This window comes from Enoplosus armatus, chromosome 8 (genome assembly GCF_043641665.1).
Source record: "Enoplosus armatus isolate fEnoArm2 chromosome 8, fEnoArm2.hap1, whole genome shotgun sequence".
Classification (NCBI taxonomy): domain Eukaryota; kingdom Metazoa; phylum Chordata; class Actinopteri; order Centrarchiformes; family Enoplosidae; genus Enoplosus; species Enoplosus armatus.
Window position 1 is genome coordinate 13,024,218 of NC_092187.1, and position 19,755 is coordinate 13,043,972.

The 19,755-nt window shown below is 42.3% G+C and overlaps 1 protein-coding gene across 1 annotated transcript; it reads left to right on the top strand.

Moving 5' to 3' along the window:
- The first annotated feature begins 5,041 nt into the window (after positions 1-5,041).
- Positions 5,042-19,481, top strand: erbb3b (erb-b2 receptor tyrosine kinase 3b). Its single transcript, XM_070910853.1, has 28 exons — positions 5,042-5,120; positions 7,030-7,184; positions 7,282-7,468; positions 9,191-9,316; positions 9,416-9,478; positions 9,651-9,769; positions 11,625-11,766; positions 11,975-12,088; positions 12,177-12,294; positions 12,381-12,454; positions 12,675-12,765; positions 13,445-13,647; positions 13,838-13,970; positions 14,074-14,167; positions 14,898-15,055; positions 15,170-15,226; positions 15,433-15,574; positions 15,703-15,822; positions 15,972-16,070; positions 16,282-16,467; positions 16,556-16,711; positions 16,836-16,911; positions 17,041-17,187; positions 17,259-17,356; positions 17,447-17,623; positions 17,720-17,791; positions 18,092-18,383; positions 18,542-19,481. The coding sequence occupies exons 1-28, from the start codon at positions 5,042-5,044 to the stop codon at positions 19,459-19,461; spliced, it is 4,398 nt and encodes a 1,465-aa protein (XP_070766954.1). The 3' UTR covers positions 19,462-19,481.
- The last annotated feature ends 274 nt before the right edge of the window (positions 19,482-19,755 follow it).

Below are 19,755 nucleotides of genomic sequence, written 5' to 3' on the forward strand. Positions count from 1 at the left end.
AGGGTCCGGTCAGTAGAGTGGGGAAGAGCCTGGGTGCCAGCTCCAGGTAGTGGTTATAGTGGATCCATTGTGTTTACATGGAGAGGCAGTGCTGAAAAGCTCCCAGGGGGTGACTCTCAATGGCTTTCTCCCCCCAAAATACTTTCATTTCACCTCTTTATTTTCCTTAATTTAACTTGTTTGGATCTGCGGTGAGCATTTTTGAATATTTCTAAACCAATGGTGTCGAAGTTGACCTAAATTACTCACATTCACATACATGAATACATAAATACTGGGACGTAATAGTATAATGTTACTGTAAAGGCATATGTATTTCCCCTACTTTGCAGTCTCTATGACCTTTTGACCTCCATCACCTTTTCATTTGTTCAGAAAAAGTGACGATGTAGACTCATGATGGCAGAGCAGCCTTCCCTCAGATACTTTAAACTTAATGTAAATTATAAAGAATGTCATAATAGTATAGTGGGAGTACTACTACCATCTCAGAATACTATCATGTTGTTTAAAAACAGTATACAGGCTCAGATAAATGTGAAGTTGTCATTTTCTGTCCATACCAATGTTTTACCACCACCAAATGCTGTGCTTCAGAGCTCCATTGGTATTTTATTATTTAAGTTATTTTAGATTTTATTTAAATATATTTTATTTTTAATTTAGATTTCATTTATTTTATTAAACACAAAACTTGAAGACTGGTAGTCTTTTAATTTATATTTTTGTCAACATTTATTTATTTATTTGTAAGTTTGTTTGTGCATCTCATGGTTTCTCTCCCTTTATTGCAATGTGCATTTACTGCTAAGGCAGCTGGTGAAAAAAAGCAGCCCCCACCCCCCCAGGTGTCACTGTATATTACCGCTTCCCAATCTGCATGGAGATATCCCAGTACTGGCTCGTGGGCTTGTGAGAGCTGTGAACTACTGCAGACCGCTGCTGTAAATAAAGATTTATTCTTAGTCGACTTGCCTGGTTCAATAAGGGTTAAAACCATTTGTCTGGCGTCAGCGAGGTGTGATAGCTGAACTGATACAGGTGACAGAACAGGCACACTGTACCAGCTCTGTGGCTTAGAAAAAAACCCGCTGATATCGGCCTGCCCCGCGGAGAGTGATGCAGCAGAGCATGTGATTGGCAAAATCAAGAGAGCTTACATGGTTTTGAATGTTTATTTTTTCAGTGGTTTTGTGTGAGCAGCTGCACCATATCTGTCAAAAGAACTCACATTGCTTGTCATCCTAATTTATTCATCCCTAATTGGCGTGACATTATATGTGTTTCTTGTGTTAACCGTATCTCTGTGTACCATGTTGCACAAAATAACTCTAGATGCATTATTGTTGTACAAAAATGTAATGTCTGTTTTTTTCTTGTGTTTTTGAGTATTTATTTATTTTGGACCAAAAGGCAAGTGTTGATTTTAGTGTTGTTTTTCTTATTTTGCTAACTAGATCAGACAGTTGTCTTTTTGAGTGTTCACACAAATCGCATAATTTGAAAAAAAAATAAGAGAGAGGATGATAGTAACACTGCATCATAAGGCATGTTAATACTGTACAAGATCTGTAATAAAAGTGAAATATAATAGCCTGTTTCCTCAGACTATATTTGTTAGTCTAAATTACTGCTGCTGGTTGGAACAATGCTGTACTGATAAATGTTATAGATTTAATGTAAAGTTTACCGAACAACCTTCTAATATGCAAAAGCATGCTTTTCTATGTCAGCGCAACTGTATATATGTTTATGTAACAAGAAAAGTATACCATGGTATTCGCGGTCAAATTGAAAGTGTTGTTGATACACCTGTAGATATTGGGGTCTGTGTGTTGGCAGATGTGTCTAACTGACAGCAGCTTGTGTGTGTGATGTGCCCTCTATTACATTCGGTTTGGTGTGAAAATTGTTTTTGTGGCCTTATATTGCCAGTGGTTAATTTCTCTTTGATAAAAACAGGTTTGTATGTAAGACTATCCAACGTTCAAGTATCTCACCCATGATCTGTAACACTGATGCACTCACGGTACTGTTGTGGCTAACCATCCTTCTTTCAATATGACCATTGGCAGACTTTTAACTTGAGAAATGTAGAAAAGCGAGACTGCAGAACATTCCAACTGATCACGTTTATTAAAAAAGGGAACAAACTGAAAATGGATTTATTTAATTTGGTGGAAAATTATCAAGAGGAGGAAATAAATAAATAAAAACAACACAAACTGGTGCAAAAGTGTTGAATGATTTAATGATTCCTGGCACTACATCGATCAATTAATAAAAAGACCAAAACCCTCATTTTCTTTGCCTTCCTCATTTTACATCTTGTTATCACACACACTTATATCAGTGGAGACTTTATAAGATTGTGCTTATTTATCTGTCTTCATCAGATCATCACACTTGTGCAAGTTGCATACTGGAGCATGACTGGTTTTCAAACTAGTTGCAATGTCATAAAATGTACACAGACATTTTAAACTCAGATTTAATGTGAACGCAGAGGAACATCAGCATCATTCTGCACAGTGAAGGTCAAACATCCAAGTGAAGTTACAACAACAAAAATACATTTTTGAATCGAGGACTTCAGGATGAATTTTAACTCAGCAAATGTTCATTATATTAGTTGCCAACTAAGACTTAATTAACAGCACATATTACAAGCTTGATTATTGGACATGGGCAGGAAAGGAGCAGGTCAAATAGGTGGGAAGGACATGGATCTATGTGGTCTTTGTCTTATGGCCTTTCCTAACTGCTGCCATCAAGAGAAGTTTGGCACAATCAGGTAGTTTCCCTGTGGAATTGCTGCACTCCACAGAGAGTCATTTTGTCTGAGCCAATCAGAGGTCCGGTGTAGGGGAGAGTGCTGCTGTGTCTCCAGGGGTGTGACAGCAGTATGTGGGTCAGAGCTGCTCCCGGGGCCACCAGCCCCCAGGGCCCCCTGCAGGACGGCTACAATAGTAGCCCCAGGGCGGATGCCATAGCTGGGATTCCCACCCGTAACCGGGACGCCTTCACCCAGGGCACAGACACACTGGCAGCAGCCCCACAATCAATTCATCAATCTCTGAAGGGAGTGGCAACTGCAAAAGGCCACAGCAGTCACCCCCACAGCTCGCCTTGGATGGGACAGGGCCACCGGGGCTGACACTGAGGCTGACACCATGGTGGCGTTGTGAAACTGCCAGACTTTGCAGAAACCATGGAATCACCAGGCCTTTATGGAGGCCACTTCTCTTGACCTGACAGCAGAGAAACCCTCCTGAGAAATGCATTAGTTTGGTATCATTATGGTTTCATTTCCTCTGGGATATTTTCACTTCATACTGTTTTTACAGCAAGACTGAAAAAATCACACTAACTGCTGTTAATGTGTTTTACTACATGTCTGACTCTTTCTTCCAACTTACTGAGTAATGTTGCCATGTAAAGTTTTCCATCATAGGTCATAGGCAAGTGGACAAATACCAGCTGATCATTGTATTACAACAGATGAGAGATTGTACCAAAACTCATGAGTCAAGGAATGATAATATAAAAACAGCCATGTAGGTACAAACACTGGCTGAGGGTCCACCCCGCTCAGGCCCTGAAGGCAGCTCTGATATCAAAGCAGCAATCCTCAGACTCTGTCTCCTCCTGCTGGACGGAAAACTGTTGTCATGAAATAATAAGCAGTTAAGCACTTCGTAGAGGCTGATGCACAAATAATTCATGTGCTTTTTCACGTTACAATGAAAAAGGCTTTATTTTTCACACTTTGTATTCTTTCATTTGGTGGCTTTAATTATTGAACATAGCAGGTAGATGAACAGATCAACATAATAATCACATTTACATTGAAAATTCAGAATAATGATGATTGAATAGTGAAATAGCGATACTTCCAAACAAACAGCAACTGTTCGACTATCTCTCTCTCACACACAAAATAAGATTAACAGTACATCTGTCAAAAGCAGTTACTGATATCCATCAATTAGCGAGTCCTCCCCCCCTTTTCACTCCCGGCTTCATGTTGAGGAATCTTGCCTGCTCTGAGGCCATTTTCTCAAAATTAAGCATGTTCTTGTTTTGGGTTCAGAAGTCACTTGACCGTCTGACAATGTGCCCATTGTGACAGGCAGCTCCATACGCATCAAAGAGGTGATTAACCAGTTGACAGGGCTGCGGGGACAATACTGCTCTTTACAGGGGAAACAGTGCAGCCACTCAGCACTGGGTGCTGACTGGGACACCACAGCGCTGCGTCCACATGCAGCAGCTGACAACATGAAACCAAAATAACTGCACATAGAGGGACATACAGGCTACATGGTATTCACACTAGTGCACATGCAAGAGGTTTAGATAACCAGCATTTGTTTGCCATACTGCATATTTATCACTAGTTCGAATTTATACACAAAGGCAGTCAACTTTGCATACTAAAGTTAAACGTGTCGTTTACGTGTTATTCAGCTTCATCTTTTCTATGTAGGTATAATGTGCTTTTTGCTGCGAGTTATTTTATTCGTATGTGAGAGAAAATAAAAACAATTCGTATTTCTTATTAAATATTCCACCTAAATCTAATAGGATTTTACCCGTTTTGGATGCTCAGTGCAACAATTGAGGCTGTAGCTCGTAAAAAAAAAAAGAAAAAGAAAGAAAGAAAAAAAAACGACGGACCGACCTCTGATTGGCGAATAAATCGGGCTCCTGGCCAATCACACGTCTCTCTCCGGGAGGGAAAAACCCAGCGTCAAAATAAACTGCCACTTGTTCGCCGTTTTCAGTTTTGCAATTAGCGCGATTTATCTGCTCTTATTACTAATGTTTTGTGAGAAGTTTTAAAGACGGAGTTGCATTTGTCCTTCACTTTGACTTCATGATATTGGATTATTTTCTCTCTGATCTTACTGAAAATTTTTTTGCTTTGCAGTACATGTTTCCTTTATTTATTAATTTTTTTACACAACATTGGCTGTTCGGAGGACTACCTAAACCTGTATGATATGAAAATACTTCACTAAATAGATTCGACATCAACATGATCCAGTGGCGAGTCATATTGCTGTGTGTGACATTATCGTGGAGGCTACAAACAGCATCATCCCAAACCCATGAAGGTAGGGGAATTTATAATTCCATATCAGAAACCTTGTCTATCGTGTTTATTCTACTGTAAAAGACATTAACCAGGAAATTATTAAGTTTCTTTCCTGCTTGAATTCACCTGTTGGCAGTTACTCTTCAGCCTTTGCCTGCCTTGAAAGGTCAAAGCTTCCACACTGTGTGGAATAAAACAGAATAGAGTAATCAACATGGATGCTGTCTGGACTTGTCAGGGGTTAAGAGGGCTACATTTGATCAACTTTTAACCCTCATCTCTTCTTTCCTTTGTCTCAGATCACACAGTACTTACTGTGCTCTCCTCCCTGAGAGCTTTTTTTACTGTTAGTACTGGGCTCTTGACACACCACTTTATATACTGCTAGTGATGAATGGCAGCGACATTAATACCCCGGTGGAGACAGAAACTGCCTGCGTGGCAATAAAATCCCAGTTGTAAAAAGCAGCCTGCAGATGACTGTTTTTGTTTTGGTGCATGATGACAATCACTCATTTTTTTTCAAAAGGTTATTCAGTTGTTTGGATTATGCAGCTGTGTGTTTGGTGCTTGCATGTGAGTTTTAAATTTGCCCTCATAGTCAGAATCATCATGCAACTCTCCCAGATAAGCTATGAGTTCCACTTCCATTCAGGGCCTATGTTTACTCAAGAGAAACATGCATAAATGAGTAAATGCACAACTCTTTATTTTCCATAAAAAATACATGCTACAAGCCTTAAAGGTTTGCGGAGGTAATCAACTTCACTTTAGTGTAGCTGGAAGCTTCTGGCTTGTACCTCAGACAGGAAATGTGACTTGTGTTGACCGCTGCAGGTGCCTCATCTTTGCACATAAAGAGCCAGAGCCACAGTTTTTGTTGGTCAGTGCGAGATGGTGTGCATGTCTCCTTCCGTCCACGATATTTCCCTTCCCTCTGCCAGAATGTCCCACTCACACATGGCCCATTGTCTGTTGGTATGATCTCAGCCACGCAGACCCCTCAGACGCACACATACGCACATGCACACACACAGAAGCACTGTCTGTCACTGCATCACTCTTCACTCACTGGGACACACTGTCCACATTTATAGCTTTATCACAATGAGACACTTTGTCTGAGAAAAGCCCTGCTCCCTCGACCCTCGGCCTCCACTCCATCAGCCCCAGGCCTGGACTGCCCCACGTACCAGGGTTACAGTCTGTTTTACTCTGCTTCACATCAAACTATCCGCCAACACAGCATCATGAAGACTCACCAAACCTACAAATACTGCAGAAACAATATAACCCTGGCACTCAAACATTCACCATTTGTTCACCTTAAAGGGCCATACTGGTGTTTTTGCACATTTTAGCTCCTTAGCTGCCAATTATTTTCGACTGCTTGCTATGTTTTTGATTTTGTTTGTTGTTATTGTTTGTTCCAAGCTGCCATTGGTTTCCATTGATTTCTGTATGGTATTAAAATAAATTAGCAGACTCTTGGATTGTGTAATGCATGCACAGTCTGCATTCATCTTTGTCAAAATCACATCATAGCTGCATCGTAATGCAGTACATTATGTTGCAATGATAATGGAACGCTGGCAAAGCATAATACAGATAATGTGATGGATTACAACTCAAACAAGTTTCACAAGTCTGCTAATTGATTCTCAAGCATTACAGAAATGAACAGAAACCAATGGCTCCCCGGACAGTTAGGAAAAATACATCCAAAAACAAAAGAGCATCATTTGCAAATTAGTTAGCTGTGATGTAGTCTTGCATAGCCAGACCCTGGTCCTCACACATATAGTATAGCAAGTAAAACTGGTACATTGACCCACAATTCTCTTCACCAGTCCCCTAAATAACCCTTCGAGTAGCCCTCGTTTTCGTCAAACTTACAGTTATATGTGTTTCTTCCCTGCATATGTCAGTGGTGTGTCCTGGCACGCAGAACGGACTGAGCTCCACAGGTTCTCAGGAGAACCAGTACAACCTGATTAAGGACCGCTATGATGGCTGCGAGATCATCATGGGAAACCTGGAGATCACACAGATTGAGAGTAACTGGGACTTCTCCTTCCTCAAGGTAAAAAAAATAATAATCGTCCTTTCCTCACTCCCTCGTCTTTCAACTCAATTGGCATGTACAAGGTGAGGAAGTGTGCTCGTCTTTTTCCCTCCAGACAATCCGCGAGGTGACTGGCTATGTCCTCGTTGCTATGAACCACTTTCAGGAGATTCCTCTGGGGCAACTGCGGGTCATCAGAGGAAACAGCCTTTATGAAAGGCGCTTTGCTCTCTCAGTCTTCTTCAACTACCCCAAGGACGGCTCCAACGGCCTGCGGCAGCTGGGGCTCGCAAATCTGACAGGTAAAGAGGGTTAACAGGAAAACAGGAACATGGATAAAAGATGTCCTATATTCAAGGTGTAAAAGGTGCTTTTCTGAGATTTTAGACGTCAAAAGCAGCGAGAACAAAGGCATTTAAACTCAATAGCACTAAAAGAAAAATGCAGGTCCTGTTGTTCTTCCTGGTAAACTTCTTTATGTTTTGTTGTGGAAAGAGACATAAAAAGTGCTATTTTATAGGCAGAGAATGATAGATGTTGGCAGGTCTTGTAGCTGACAGTTACTCATTCTTTAAAAGTGTAGCAGGACAAAATGTAGGAAACATTTAGGGAAAAATCACAACTGATACTCATTGTCAGCTATTTCTTGATGTCGTCTTAAGCGGTATGAAAACTAGGTGGCGATTTGTGGCAAGGACAGCATGAACTCAGTTTTAGTTTCCCCTCTGTTACCAAAATCTCTGACATCCTACGATAGCAGGTTATCCAAGGTCACAGCAGAAAGCACAGGTGTTACTAATAACATTAACAATGGCTCTGTTCTTAGCCATGTCAGTGTGACAGCGAGCCAGCATGAACAACACCAGCACCCTGAAACTGAAGCCGCTGAATGGAATTCAGCCAATGTTCATTTTATTATACACATCTGTGCTTTTTCTACTGTGACATGTCAAGAAAAAGGCCCATTATGAAGCAGTACTTGTTATTGGACAGCTGGAAAATATAAATATATATATAAATAATATATAATATAAATAAAGTGTGATCCCAGACTTAAAGATATCTTATGTAAAAAAACAAGAAAACATGTGTTACAGAGTATAGTGCACTCCATCTAATCCAAGCCTGTTCCAAATTCTTGTGAGGGACTGTACCAAAATGTTTGGCGTCAGGATGAGGCTGAATCAGAATGTCCTTATTCTTTTATTATTAGTATTATTAATATTTTCTTACAAACTAATAAAAATATGAATATTTTTGCGTAACTATTTGGGTTTTTTTGCAATAAATCTCACAAGTAAAGTATAAAATGTGTCTCAGATGGTATTTCCAGTGCACTGCAGTTTCTTGGAACTAAAGATAACAGGTCGGTAACGCTTTAGATTACAACCTATTATTACATATGGGGTATCAATAGAATAACTATTTTGCCTTGTAATCATAAGGGAAGAAGACAAGAGGTTAGGGAAGAACAACTTTGTGTTCAAGAGGGATTTAGAAATGAATTACATTGCAAGTACTTTTGAAATTATTGAGTACCTATTTAATAATTACAGGGTATAGTAATTACATTGTAAGCATTTTATATACGGAGTACTTATAATTGTTGGTTTACATTATTGCTGGGGAACAAACATTACACAGAAAAAGTGCAATCTTGCTGTCGCTATAATATAGATATGTTTGTTTTTAAAATGACGATGAAATACTGGGGAATAGTACAGTTCAATGTAAGATCCATCTTACTGATGTTAGAAAGAACCTATGGAGCCACACAGCTAAAAGGTCATGCCCCCATTGGCCACTATGTCTGTACCTATTTGACATGTTTCCAAATTTAAAAAGTAAAAAGGTAATTCCATTTAGGTCCCTCCTGAATGTAAATGTGTTACCCTCTTATTGCCTGTGCTTCGTCCCTTGTACCTACCGGTATACACCCAGGAAGTGTTACAGTAACGCCTGCTAAAGGATATCTCTCTCTCTCTCTCTGTAACTGACATAAATTCTCACCCTTGACTTCACAGAGATTCTGGAGGGAGGAGTGCAGATCATCAACAACAAGTACCTGAGTTATGGCCCCTGGATCTTCTGGCAAGATATTGTCAGGGACAACAGTGCTCCTATTGACATCCAGTACAACAGAGAGAGGGGTCAGTGTTGGGATAGTCCTATTTCACATATCCCCCAAATTATCTCTAGATTGTCTCTTTCTTATAAGTACTGCCTGTCTTTGTCTCTTTCTCTTTCAGGCCCATGCCACAAAACTTGTGGAGATTACTGCTGGGGGCCAAATGAGGACCAATGTCAGATCTGTGAGTGCCCAATTGAAGGTTTCCCTTTTTCTTCCTGATTTTCTGTTTAATCTCTCCTTTCTCTTCACAGAATGTCTCTCTCCATAGACAGAAATACAGACACAGATGCACACAAAGACACAACACACACATTGGTGACCTCTGTTCAACCCATCTCTCCTGTGTGTCTCAGTGACGAAGACGGTGTGCGCTCCTCAGTGTAATGGCCGCTGTTTTGGGACGAGCCCCAGGGACTGCTGTCACATAGAGTGTGCAGCGGGATGTAAAGGCCCTCTGGACGCAGACTGTTTTGTAAGTAGTACGTTTTTCATTCTTCAGTAACACCATGAAATTAAAAGGCTTTTCCAAACTGCTTTGTCTCCTTTATGGAAAAACTATTTTGCCTCAAATTTTCAATTCTATGCCTCCTATCACTTTTGATTTTATTGTAATATACATACTTGAAAGCCAAAGTTTTTAAGGTCTTCACTGGTGGATTATCCATATTCTATCCAATTACCAACCATGCTCACTCTTTGGATTGAATTCCCATCTTCCAGTTCTTTGTTACAGTAATACTGTACAATTGTGTGGTTTGGAAATCCCCTTGCAGACACTGGACACTCAACCCACTTTATTTTTAACTCTTTTGTTGGCGCATCTGATATTTGAGAGCCAGCTGCCCAACAGCAACAAATTGACATTCTTCCTTTTGAGACATTAGCTTATTTTTGTGGTCTGGTATGGTTTTGTGACAGCTTAGCTTGTGAATACAATAGCTCGTGGCAGCTGACTTTAAAATCCTGGAACAAGACTAAGAGTCTACAGCCACAAAGAAAAGCCAATCAGGGGGATAAAATTAACACGATTATACATTTAGTTTAAAAGGCCGTAATATAAAATCTAAAACTATGAATACTATCTAAAACTGCCAGTCCAACATAAACTAAGCAAAAGTGGGGAAAGTGAGCTGAGGCCACTTGTGGAGAGGCAGACTACACTGAGGAGTGCCCAGGGGTGCTACCACTAATTCAGCTGTGTCCCAGTGCTTTTACTCACATGCATAAAGTGTAGGGTCCTCACCATGAGTGTCTAGCCTCCCACAATATGGTGCTCTGCTTCACCTAAATACAAAAAGAATCTAAACAAACCATTTGGTCCTGTAAAGGTTCAGTAAATTTATAAAGAAGTCAGTCAAAACAAAACTAAAAGCAAGACAAAAACAGCAGCAGGTAAACCTACAAACAGGGAGAACAGAAATTAACCGGATTCACCATGCTGCGTACTAAAGTTAACTACTAAAGTTATCATTTGCGTCATATAAATAGGCAGCAGAACAAGTGTTGTGCATTTTAACTCTAAAAATCACTTAACATACCTGCGCCACGAAACACCTCCAGCCACAGCAGAGACAGGAACCAACAGGGTAAACATAAGCCAACAGGTGCTTTATCTGGCCCTGAATAGGGGAGGAGTCAGGCCTGGGGCTGCGTTCAAACACATGATGCTCAGTCATTTGTAATCGGGAAGCATTCCCCACCACACACGCATAATGCCCACCATGTTTACCATCTTAGTTTAGCATGTTAGCATGCAAACATTTGCTAATTAGCACTAAACACAAAGTACAGCTGAGGCTGATGGACATGTCATAAACAACAAATTAAAATTTTGATTTATCTTTAACTTATAGAAATTTTGCTCCTGGGGGAGCATGAATGTGAGTACCATATTTCACAGCAATCCATCCAACAGTTGTCGAGACATTTCATTAAAAACTGAAAATGTCAATGTCCTGGTGGCGCTAGGGGAAAAGATTCATCCTCTGGGGGCCATAAATGCCTGTACATGACACTGACATTGCCATCCCTAGAGCCATGCTGCTAGCATGGCTAAACATCAACCTACAATTTCTCATAGTGTTATTTTGGGAAAGCAGTCTGAAGTCATATTAAATAGACATGATTTGTACAATGAAATGATTTGAACAAAAACATGCAAAACTATGGTCACAGTTTCCTTTAAGATGATTTATTTTCTTAGTTACTCATAATGGACTTCAGTGGTCGCCATGAGTTTGATACATGGGATGTCATTGTTTTCAAATGGATATCTCACTTCTTATATAAATTGCTCAAATGTAAATGTCTTGTTTGTACCTGTATAGGCATGTCGTCATTTCAACGACTCTGGAGCCTGTGTGCCCCAGTGTCCCCAGACTTTGATCTATAACAAGCAGACGTTTCAAATGGAGACCAACCCTAATGCCAAATATCAGTACGGATCCATCTGCGTCTCCCAGTGCCCCAGTGAGTGGCCTGTGTTTGTTTGTGTGTTTGAATGCTCACTTTTGTGCAATGTGGAACGTACTTTAACTAACCTGTGTCATATTGGTCTCAGCACTGATAACGCACTGATATCAGACCTGACGTCATGCTGGGTCTTAAACATTGCCAGTGATACTTCTGTCTCCCCTGAAGTTCATCAACAGTGTCTTTCTTTTCTTTCTCCTTGTAGCTCATTTTGTGGTGGACGGTAGCTCCTGTGTGAGCGTTTGTCCTCCAGACAAGATGGAGGTGGAGAGAGAAGGCCAGAGGCAGTGTGAGCTCTGCAGTGGACTCTGCCCAAAAGGTTGACACTAATAAACACTTTCCACTTCTCACACTGAGTTCATTTGTCAGCCATCAATGCTAATGATGGCGTTTGGTCATCCCTGTAGTGTGCGAAGGCACTGGCGCTGAACACAGACAGACCGTGGACTCCAGCAACATCGACAGCTTCATCAACTGCACCAAGATCCAGGGCAGCCTTCACTTCCTGGTCACAGGGATTCTTGGGTAATTGTCTGGCCCTGCCTGAAGGACCTCAGAGTACAGTGTCATACAGTCAGCTTGTTCACATTGTGTGTTTTTATTCTTCATAGAGATGATTTTAAAAACATCCCATCCCTGGATGCCAAAAAACTGGAAGTGTTCCGCACCGTCAGAGAGATAACTGGTTTGTATATTAAGTAAAATTTGTTATGCTATGTTATTATGCTAATAATGCATCATAATGCTTGATGATGGTTTTGCATGTTTTAGCACTCTTAACTTCAACATGCAAACACTGTATAATTCACACACAACCAATTTCAAGGCATACCAGTTGGTTTTAAATTAATTTCCTACCTTCCTGGTGACAAAGTTTTAATGCTATCACTGTGTTTTGTTGTCAGATATCCTAAACATCCAGTCGTGGCCCAAAGAACTGAATGATCTGTCCGTCTTTTCGAGTCTCACTACCATTCAAGGGAGGTCGCTCTACAAGTAAGATGTAATCTCCGTGTTGTTAGATTGTTATTAATGTACGTGTCTGTTAACGTGTCAGTCGGAGCCGGCCCAGAGGAAATTGATCTTCCTCAAAAGTAAATCAATAGAAGATAATTAATTAACCTGATAATATGTTAGCAAGGATTTCTTTCATATAGATAGAGCAGATATTTAAACTAGGGCCATTATGATTTAATATTATTTACATTTAACCTGCTTTATGCCTCATGCTGGCTCTGATGCTTGTGTTCTTGCCTAAATTAACATCTACCTGTATTACATGTTAAGTGCGTTGCATAACCATGTGTCATCACTGCTCTCCACCCTCCTATCTGCCTGCTCAGTTTTCTAAGCTGCTCTGTGTAATAACACCTCATGACAAGCCCTGTGTGCATCGTGTTGTTGACACTTTCTAACCTCTCTCTTCTCTCTCTGTGCTTCACAGCTGTGAACAGGTATGGACTGTGTGTGTGTGATCCCTGTAACGCTGACACCCAAGCTGCCGCATGCCATTCGGCTTAGAACTAAAACATAATCTGCAAACCGGTGTTGCAAATTTTGAGTAATTCTTTGACATTTGCTTTAAATCTTTCTCTGGCTAACTTAAATGTTTTTTCTTCTTCTCTGTTTTCTTTTTGTCTGTGTCCTCATTTGTCCTCCGACCCTCTAACCAAAGGCGTTTTTCTCTGATGGTGATGCACATCCCCACTCTTACTTCACTGGGTCTGCGCTCTCTCCGGGAGATCAGTGACGGCAGTGTGTACATCAGTCAGAATGCCAACCTCTGTTACCACCACACTGTCAACTGGGCGCAGCTGTTCAGAGGCCGCAGAGTTCGAGTCAACAACCTCAACAACAACAGGCCACTGGCAGAGTGTGGTGAGGCGAAAAAACTCTGCCATAATCCAAATAAAACGCTGAATTTGTTATCTTCTGTTATTCTTTAAACTTTAAAACTTTAAACAAAACTACACTATACATTTATGTCATATAATATGTCATATAATGTTCCATTAATGTATTCCTGCAGCAGTTTCCTGATGCTTTTCCTAAATTGCTGTGTGTGCAGTTGCAGAAGGCCATGTGTGTAACCCGCTGTGTTCAGACTCGGGCTGCTGGGGCCCGCGGCCCGACCAGTGTCTCTCCTGTAGGAACTACAGCCGAGATGGCACATGTGTGGGCAGCTGTAATTTTCACTCTGGGTCAGTAGATACGCTAGATATGTGCTGATGTTCTTACTGATGTTTGTGGGTAGAATTTATTCATTTTATCTGTCTGTATATTTTTTGAATATTTTGTCCCCAGAGCTCCAAGGGAATTTGCGGGGCCTGATGGCGAGTGTGTCGCCTGTCATGCAGAGTGTAAGCCTCAGAGTGGGAAAGCCAGCTGTACTGGACTGGTAATTACTTCCTTTGATAATACACTGTGGCCCAGTGCCTTTCTATTAATTCTGGCTATTTACCCACTCATAATGTTTTTGAGGGGCAAGGGAAAAACTCATAAAATATGTCCTACCTCACTGGTATTTTGTCTTAATGCTTAATCTTGATGGTGGTCATTTACAGTCATACATCTCCTACAGTATAAGGTTGTAATTTCCACTGGGCATGGAGGCATATGTCACCCTCACTTTTCAAAATCTTATTTTCGCCCCCCCCCTTTTTTTTTTTACAGTTCCAGTTTGTTTTACTGTGTCTCCCCACCACTGAACCCAAGACTACACCCTTGATACAGTAATATTAATACTGCCTGGACATGAGTTGACATTTGCCCTGCATTAGAAGACAATAACCATGTAAATTATTGACAGAAATTTGATTTGTATCTCAAACAACTTTAAACCTTGTGACATCTTCTGCTCAATGTAAAATCCGCAACAAAAACCTCAGCAAAATGCCGGAAAAGTCACTGCTTTCTTCCATTAAGAGATTTAGTATAGACTCTCTGCCACTCCTTGCCCATTACTTCACAAATTATATATGAGAATCAAGCTCTAAGTACTACACAAAGGCAGTTTATTGCACTATGTCTTGATTCACTGTAGGTTATGGTGCCTCCCGTCGAGTTATACATAATCTCTCTTGCACTGTCTCAATTTCTCAATTTTTTCCCCTCTCTTTCTTTGGCAGGGTGCAGACAAGTGTGTGGCGTGCGCCAACCTTCAAGATGGTCCTTACTGCATGTCCTCCTGCCCCACTGGAGTGAACGATGGTCAGAGGGGACTGATCTTCAAATACCCCAACAGGGAGGGTCACTGCGAACCATGTCACCACAACTGCACACAGGGGTGAGGCTAGACTCAAAGCATATGTGTTCATTTTCATGTGTCTGTCAATAGATGTGTAACAATAATTGAATCAATGAATGTCGAAGATGATGATGATGTGTTTATCTGTTTCAGATGCTGGGGCCCAGGATTAAGTGATTGTTTAGAGGCAGTCAGACTGGCAGATAGTAGGTGAGTGTTTCCCCCTGCTGGTGAATATAAAACACTGCACTGCACTGAGTGTGATATCCACAACTCACTGTGGACAGTGTTGCCAATTAAAGCATTGTGAAAACATCACAAAAAAGAGCTGCATCTTTATAACTTTACTTAGCTCTGCCTCTAACTTGTTCACCTTGCATCCCCTCACTAGCATCTCTCTCCGCTTCCCTCTGCAGTGGTCAGATCACAGGCATAGCTTTAGGCGTCCCGGCTGGTTTGATTTTCTGCCTGGTGTTGTTTTTCCTGGGCGTGCTGTACCACCGAGGCCTGGCCATCCGCCGCAAGAGAGCCATGAGGAGGTACCTGGAGAGTGGAGAGGTGAGACTTTAGAGACCATCCAACCTGGAGAGCCACCATGAGCTGCCTTTGCTTCAACTGCGACGTGCATTTGTTGTCAGAGAGGGGGGAAAAAAATCATCTGGGAATTATTCTTGTTTTTGTGGCAGAGTTTTGAGCCACTGGGTCCCGGAGAGAAAGGCACCAAGGTTCATGCCCGCATCCTGAGGCCCTCAGAGCTGAAAAAAATCAAAGCCCTTGGCTCTGGAGTTTTTGGCACAGTGAACAAGGTATTTATCAACCTCTTTGTGTTTTTGGACACCCTTTGATTAGCCACTAATTTATGTGCTATTACAGTTTTAGATTTAGAGTCTTATACAAGTTTCACAGACTCATGTAAACTGATGGGGCTGCTGCTGTACATTTAATCGTGTTTAAGGGCTTTTGGACTCCAGAGGGAGAGACGGTGAAGATCCCTGTGGCCATTAAGACCATCCAGGATAGCTCAGGCCGACAGACCTTCACCGAGATCACAGATGTGAGAAAACGGAGCTTCTTACACTCTTGAAATAAGTTAAAACATCACAGAAATAATGTGACATATAATGTAGAATATGATGAGAAGGAAAAGACAAATGTTTTGATATTAACAATGATGCCTGTAACTCGTCATTGTGAGGAGTTCTTCATACAAAATACATAGCACAAGATCAATATAAGTAGTGTTCTACAACTTGCCCTCTGTGTAGCATATGCTGTCCATGGGCAGTCTGGACCATCCCTACATCGTTAGGCTGCTGGGCATCTGTCCAGGTCCTACTCTGCAACTGGTGACCCAGCTTAGCTCACAGGGCTCCTTACTGGAGCACATCAGGCACCACAAGAACAGCCTGGACCCCCAGCGCCTGCTCAACTGGTGTGTGCAGATTGCTAAGGTGAGTGCAGCTGGAACTATGGAAACCAAATGTTATGAATAAACTGACTATATTTAAGGTGCACACTGTATGTATGTTTGTGTCTCAGGGTATGTACTACCTGGAGGAGCACTGCATGGTCCACAGGAACCTGGCTGCCCGCAACATCCTGCTGAAGAACGACTACCAGGTCCAGATCTCTGACTATGGTGTCGCAGACCTCCTGTATCCCGACGACAAGAAATACGTCTACACTGACACCAAGGTTGTTATCATGACTCATTCAGTTTGAGATGCACCTTGAATTGTTAAGTCACAGTTAAAAGGTTTTCACTTCCATTAATGGAATCAATCTGCATGGCTTGTCTGCCATTTTGATCCTAATCCAGACACCCATAAAATGGATGGCACTTGAAAGCATCTTGTTTCGAAGATACACTCATCAAAGTGATGTTTGGAGTTATGGTAAGAGGCTGTGTGAGTGTGTGAAGTTTTTGCAGTATGCGCCAACAAATAAACTTTCCTCTTGACAGCTGCTGTCTGTGAATTTTGGCAGGGAGAGCATTTAATTGTGGCGTCTCTCTTCCCGGACAGGGGTGACAGTGTGGGAGATGATGTCATTTGGGGCGGAGCCATACGCATCCGTGCAGCCTCAGGAGGTGCCGAGTCTGCTGGAGAAGGGCGAACGACTGTCTCAGCCCCACATCTGTACCATAGATGTCTACATGGTCATGGTTAAATGTGAGTGCGAGCAAAACATTGCATCAGTGTGCACAAAGACGTGATTTGAATGGTTTACTTCCTCTCTTTAGGCTGGATGATTGATGAAAATATAAGGCCTACCTTCAAAGAGCTGGCCAGTGATTTTACTCGCATGGCAAGAGACCCACCTAGATATCTCGTCATCAAGGTGAGGCTATCATTGTCACTTATTTTACAGCTAAGCCCACTGGCTGTTTGCGCTAGACCTTAAACCCTGTACTTCCACGTTATTCTGTAGCTGGAAGGAGCCGAAACAACCTCAGGAGAGATCCATCGAAGAGAATCAGAGCGAGGGCTTCTGGAGGCAGATTTGGAAGACCAAGACGAGGAGGGACTGGAGGATGGTTTGGCTACTCCTCCTCTCCAACACTCTCCATCTTGGAGTCTGTCTCGCTCACGGATTAATTCTTACAGGGTAATGAAATACACCTTAGATTTAATAGGAACCACTGTGACTGGATCAGAGGTAAAGGAACCAGCACATAACACTTCTTTTAACCCTCATTTGCAGAGTGGCGCCTCTCAGGCCGGACCTATTGGATACCTGCCAATGACCCCCAGCCCTGTGGACAGCATCCGCCAGGTGATACAGACTCACAAGTTCACATAAATGCGTGCACACAAGCACATTCCCACCCTGTTAGACTGCATTGCACAGGTGATAAAGTAGATGAATTCAGGTGTAACTCTGAACAGCTTCACTTTAATCAGCGTTATTATTACACTTTGCCAATAGCCGTGTTAAAATCAATTTTACGACCCTGCACTGCCAGTAGGTCACTACCTCAATTAAAATGTGCCCTTCTGGTCCCACTGGTCTAAAAATAATATGATTCATTTCAATAAGCTGCTCCTTCAAGTCTTTACTTTTTTTCTGTCGCAGCTGTGGCTTCAGAGGTCTCGACTGAGCTCGGTGCGGACGCTGCCCGAGAGGTCAGAGGTCAGGGAGAGTGGCAGAGAGGCAGAGCTGCGTGAGGAAGGTTTACGGAGTGGGAGTCTTCACAGGGCCAGGTTTGGTTCCGAGAGGGGTAATCCTCGTATATCCATAAGCCGGCACAGGAAACTCTCAACAGCATCCAGTCCATCCTCGTACAAGGTGTGGACGGCAGAGGAAGAGGAGGAGGTGGACCACTATGGCTATGTCCTGGCTGGGTCACCTGTTACACCAGAGAGAGGTAAATTATCAGCACTAATACGGGAGCATGCTGACTTATCATGTTATTTGCTTGACTGTTTTGTTGCCTTTTGAAAATAATTGGTAAATGATAGCATAAACAATAAGGCTTCTTCCTCTGATCTTCTTCCTTCTACGCATTCTTGTCACGGCTCACAGTCTGTAGAGTCTCTCATTCTGGGCGAAGAAACTCAAGACTCAAGACTAACCTGTCTCTCGGGGTGATAAATCCCTCCCAGGAGTATGAAATCATGAGCAAAGAGTCTGGTGCTTCTCCTTGCTCGACCAGCGGTGTCTTATCACAGGCAGATGCCCCTTCGATGACACTTTGTCGTAAAACCTCACCTTTGCCCTCTCCAACCTTCGCTGCTCCATTACCTGTGGAGGACACAGCACACGTGGAAACTCTGACGCCAATCTCAGCTCTGAGGAGTGAGCAAGTAGATGAGGATTGTGAAGGAAGCGTTTCAGAGCAAAGAGACTCCACAGAGAAACTCACAGAGTCGCCCTCTGCTACTGAGAACAGAGCTGTGGATGACCAAGGAGAGGCAGCCCAAGGGATAGGCAGGTATGAATACATGGATATCAGGCGATCCAACTCTAGGGAGGGAGAGAATCCAGCATGGGAGAGGCGTGGGAGTCAAACATCTGCAAGGAGTGCAGCAGAGACACAGGAAGCAGACCAAAAAGTGGAGGTGTTGAAAAAAGAGCACGAGGAGGAAGAGGAAGAGGAGAAGCACCACAACACAAATAAACAACCCACACTTCAGGGGAATGTGAGCGGCATGGTCATGCCCAGTCCAGATGTGCTCGCAGCTGGGGGAGAAAAGGTGGAGGAGTATGAGGAGATGGCCAGACTTGGAGCGGTGCCCAGTGGGTGGGAACAGGCAGACTACCAGAACCTCCCAGTAAAGGGGAGGGCTGTTTCTGAGGAGACGGGCAGTAGCAGGTGTGCAGGGATCGGGGGATACATCAAGGTGTGCGCTGGCATGGGGGAGCCTGGCAGCAACACATCATTTGACAACCCAGACTACTGGCACAGCAGATTGTTCCTCAAGCCAGATGCTGTACGCACCTAATAATGTGGACTGGGACAGAGACATGGTAACGGTTACTTTAGCTCCTGTCATGAATGTGGGTAGTTTTGTAATATTTTATAGCTTTTTTTTCTTTCAGTTCCATCCAAGAAACTTTGAAAGATAAAAGGAATAAAAAGAAATTCACCCTTAAATCTCATTTTACAGTTTTATGCAGTAAACAAATGTGTATGAAACCAACTGAGTTGGTACAGAACCACAAAATAAAGTGTATACTGTTGCAGGCGACACATGTGGTGCCTGTGAACTTCAAAGTGTATGGTGAGCAGTTCCTGA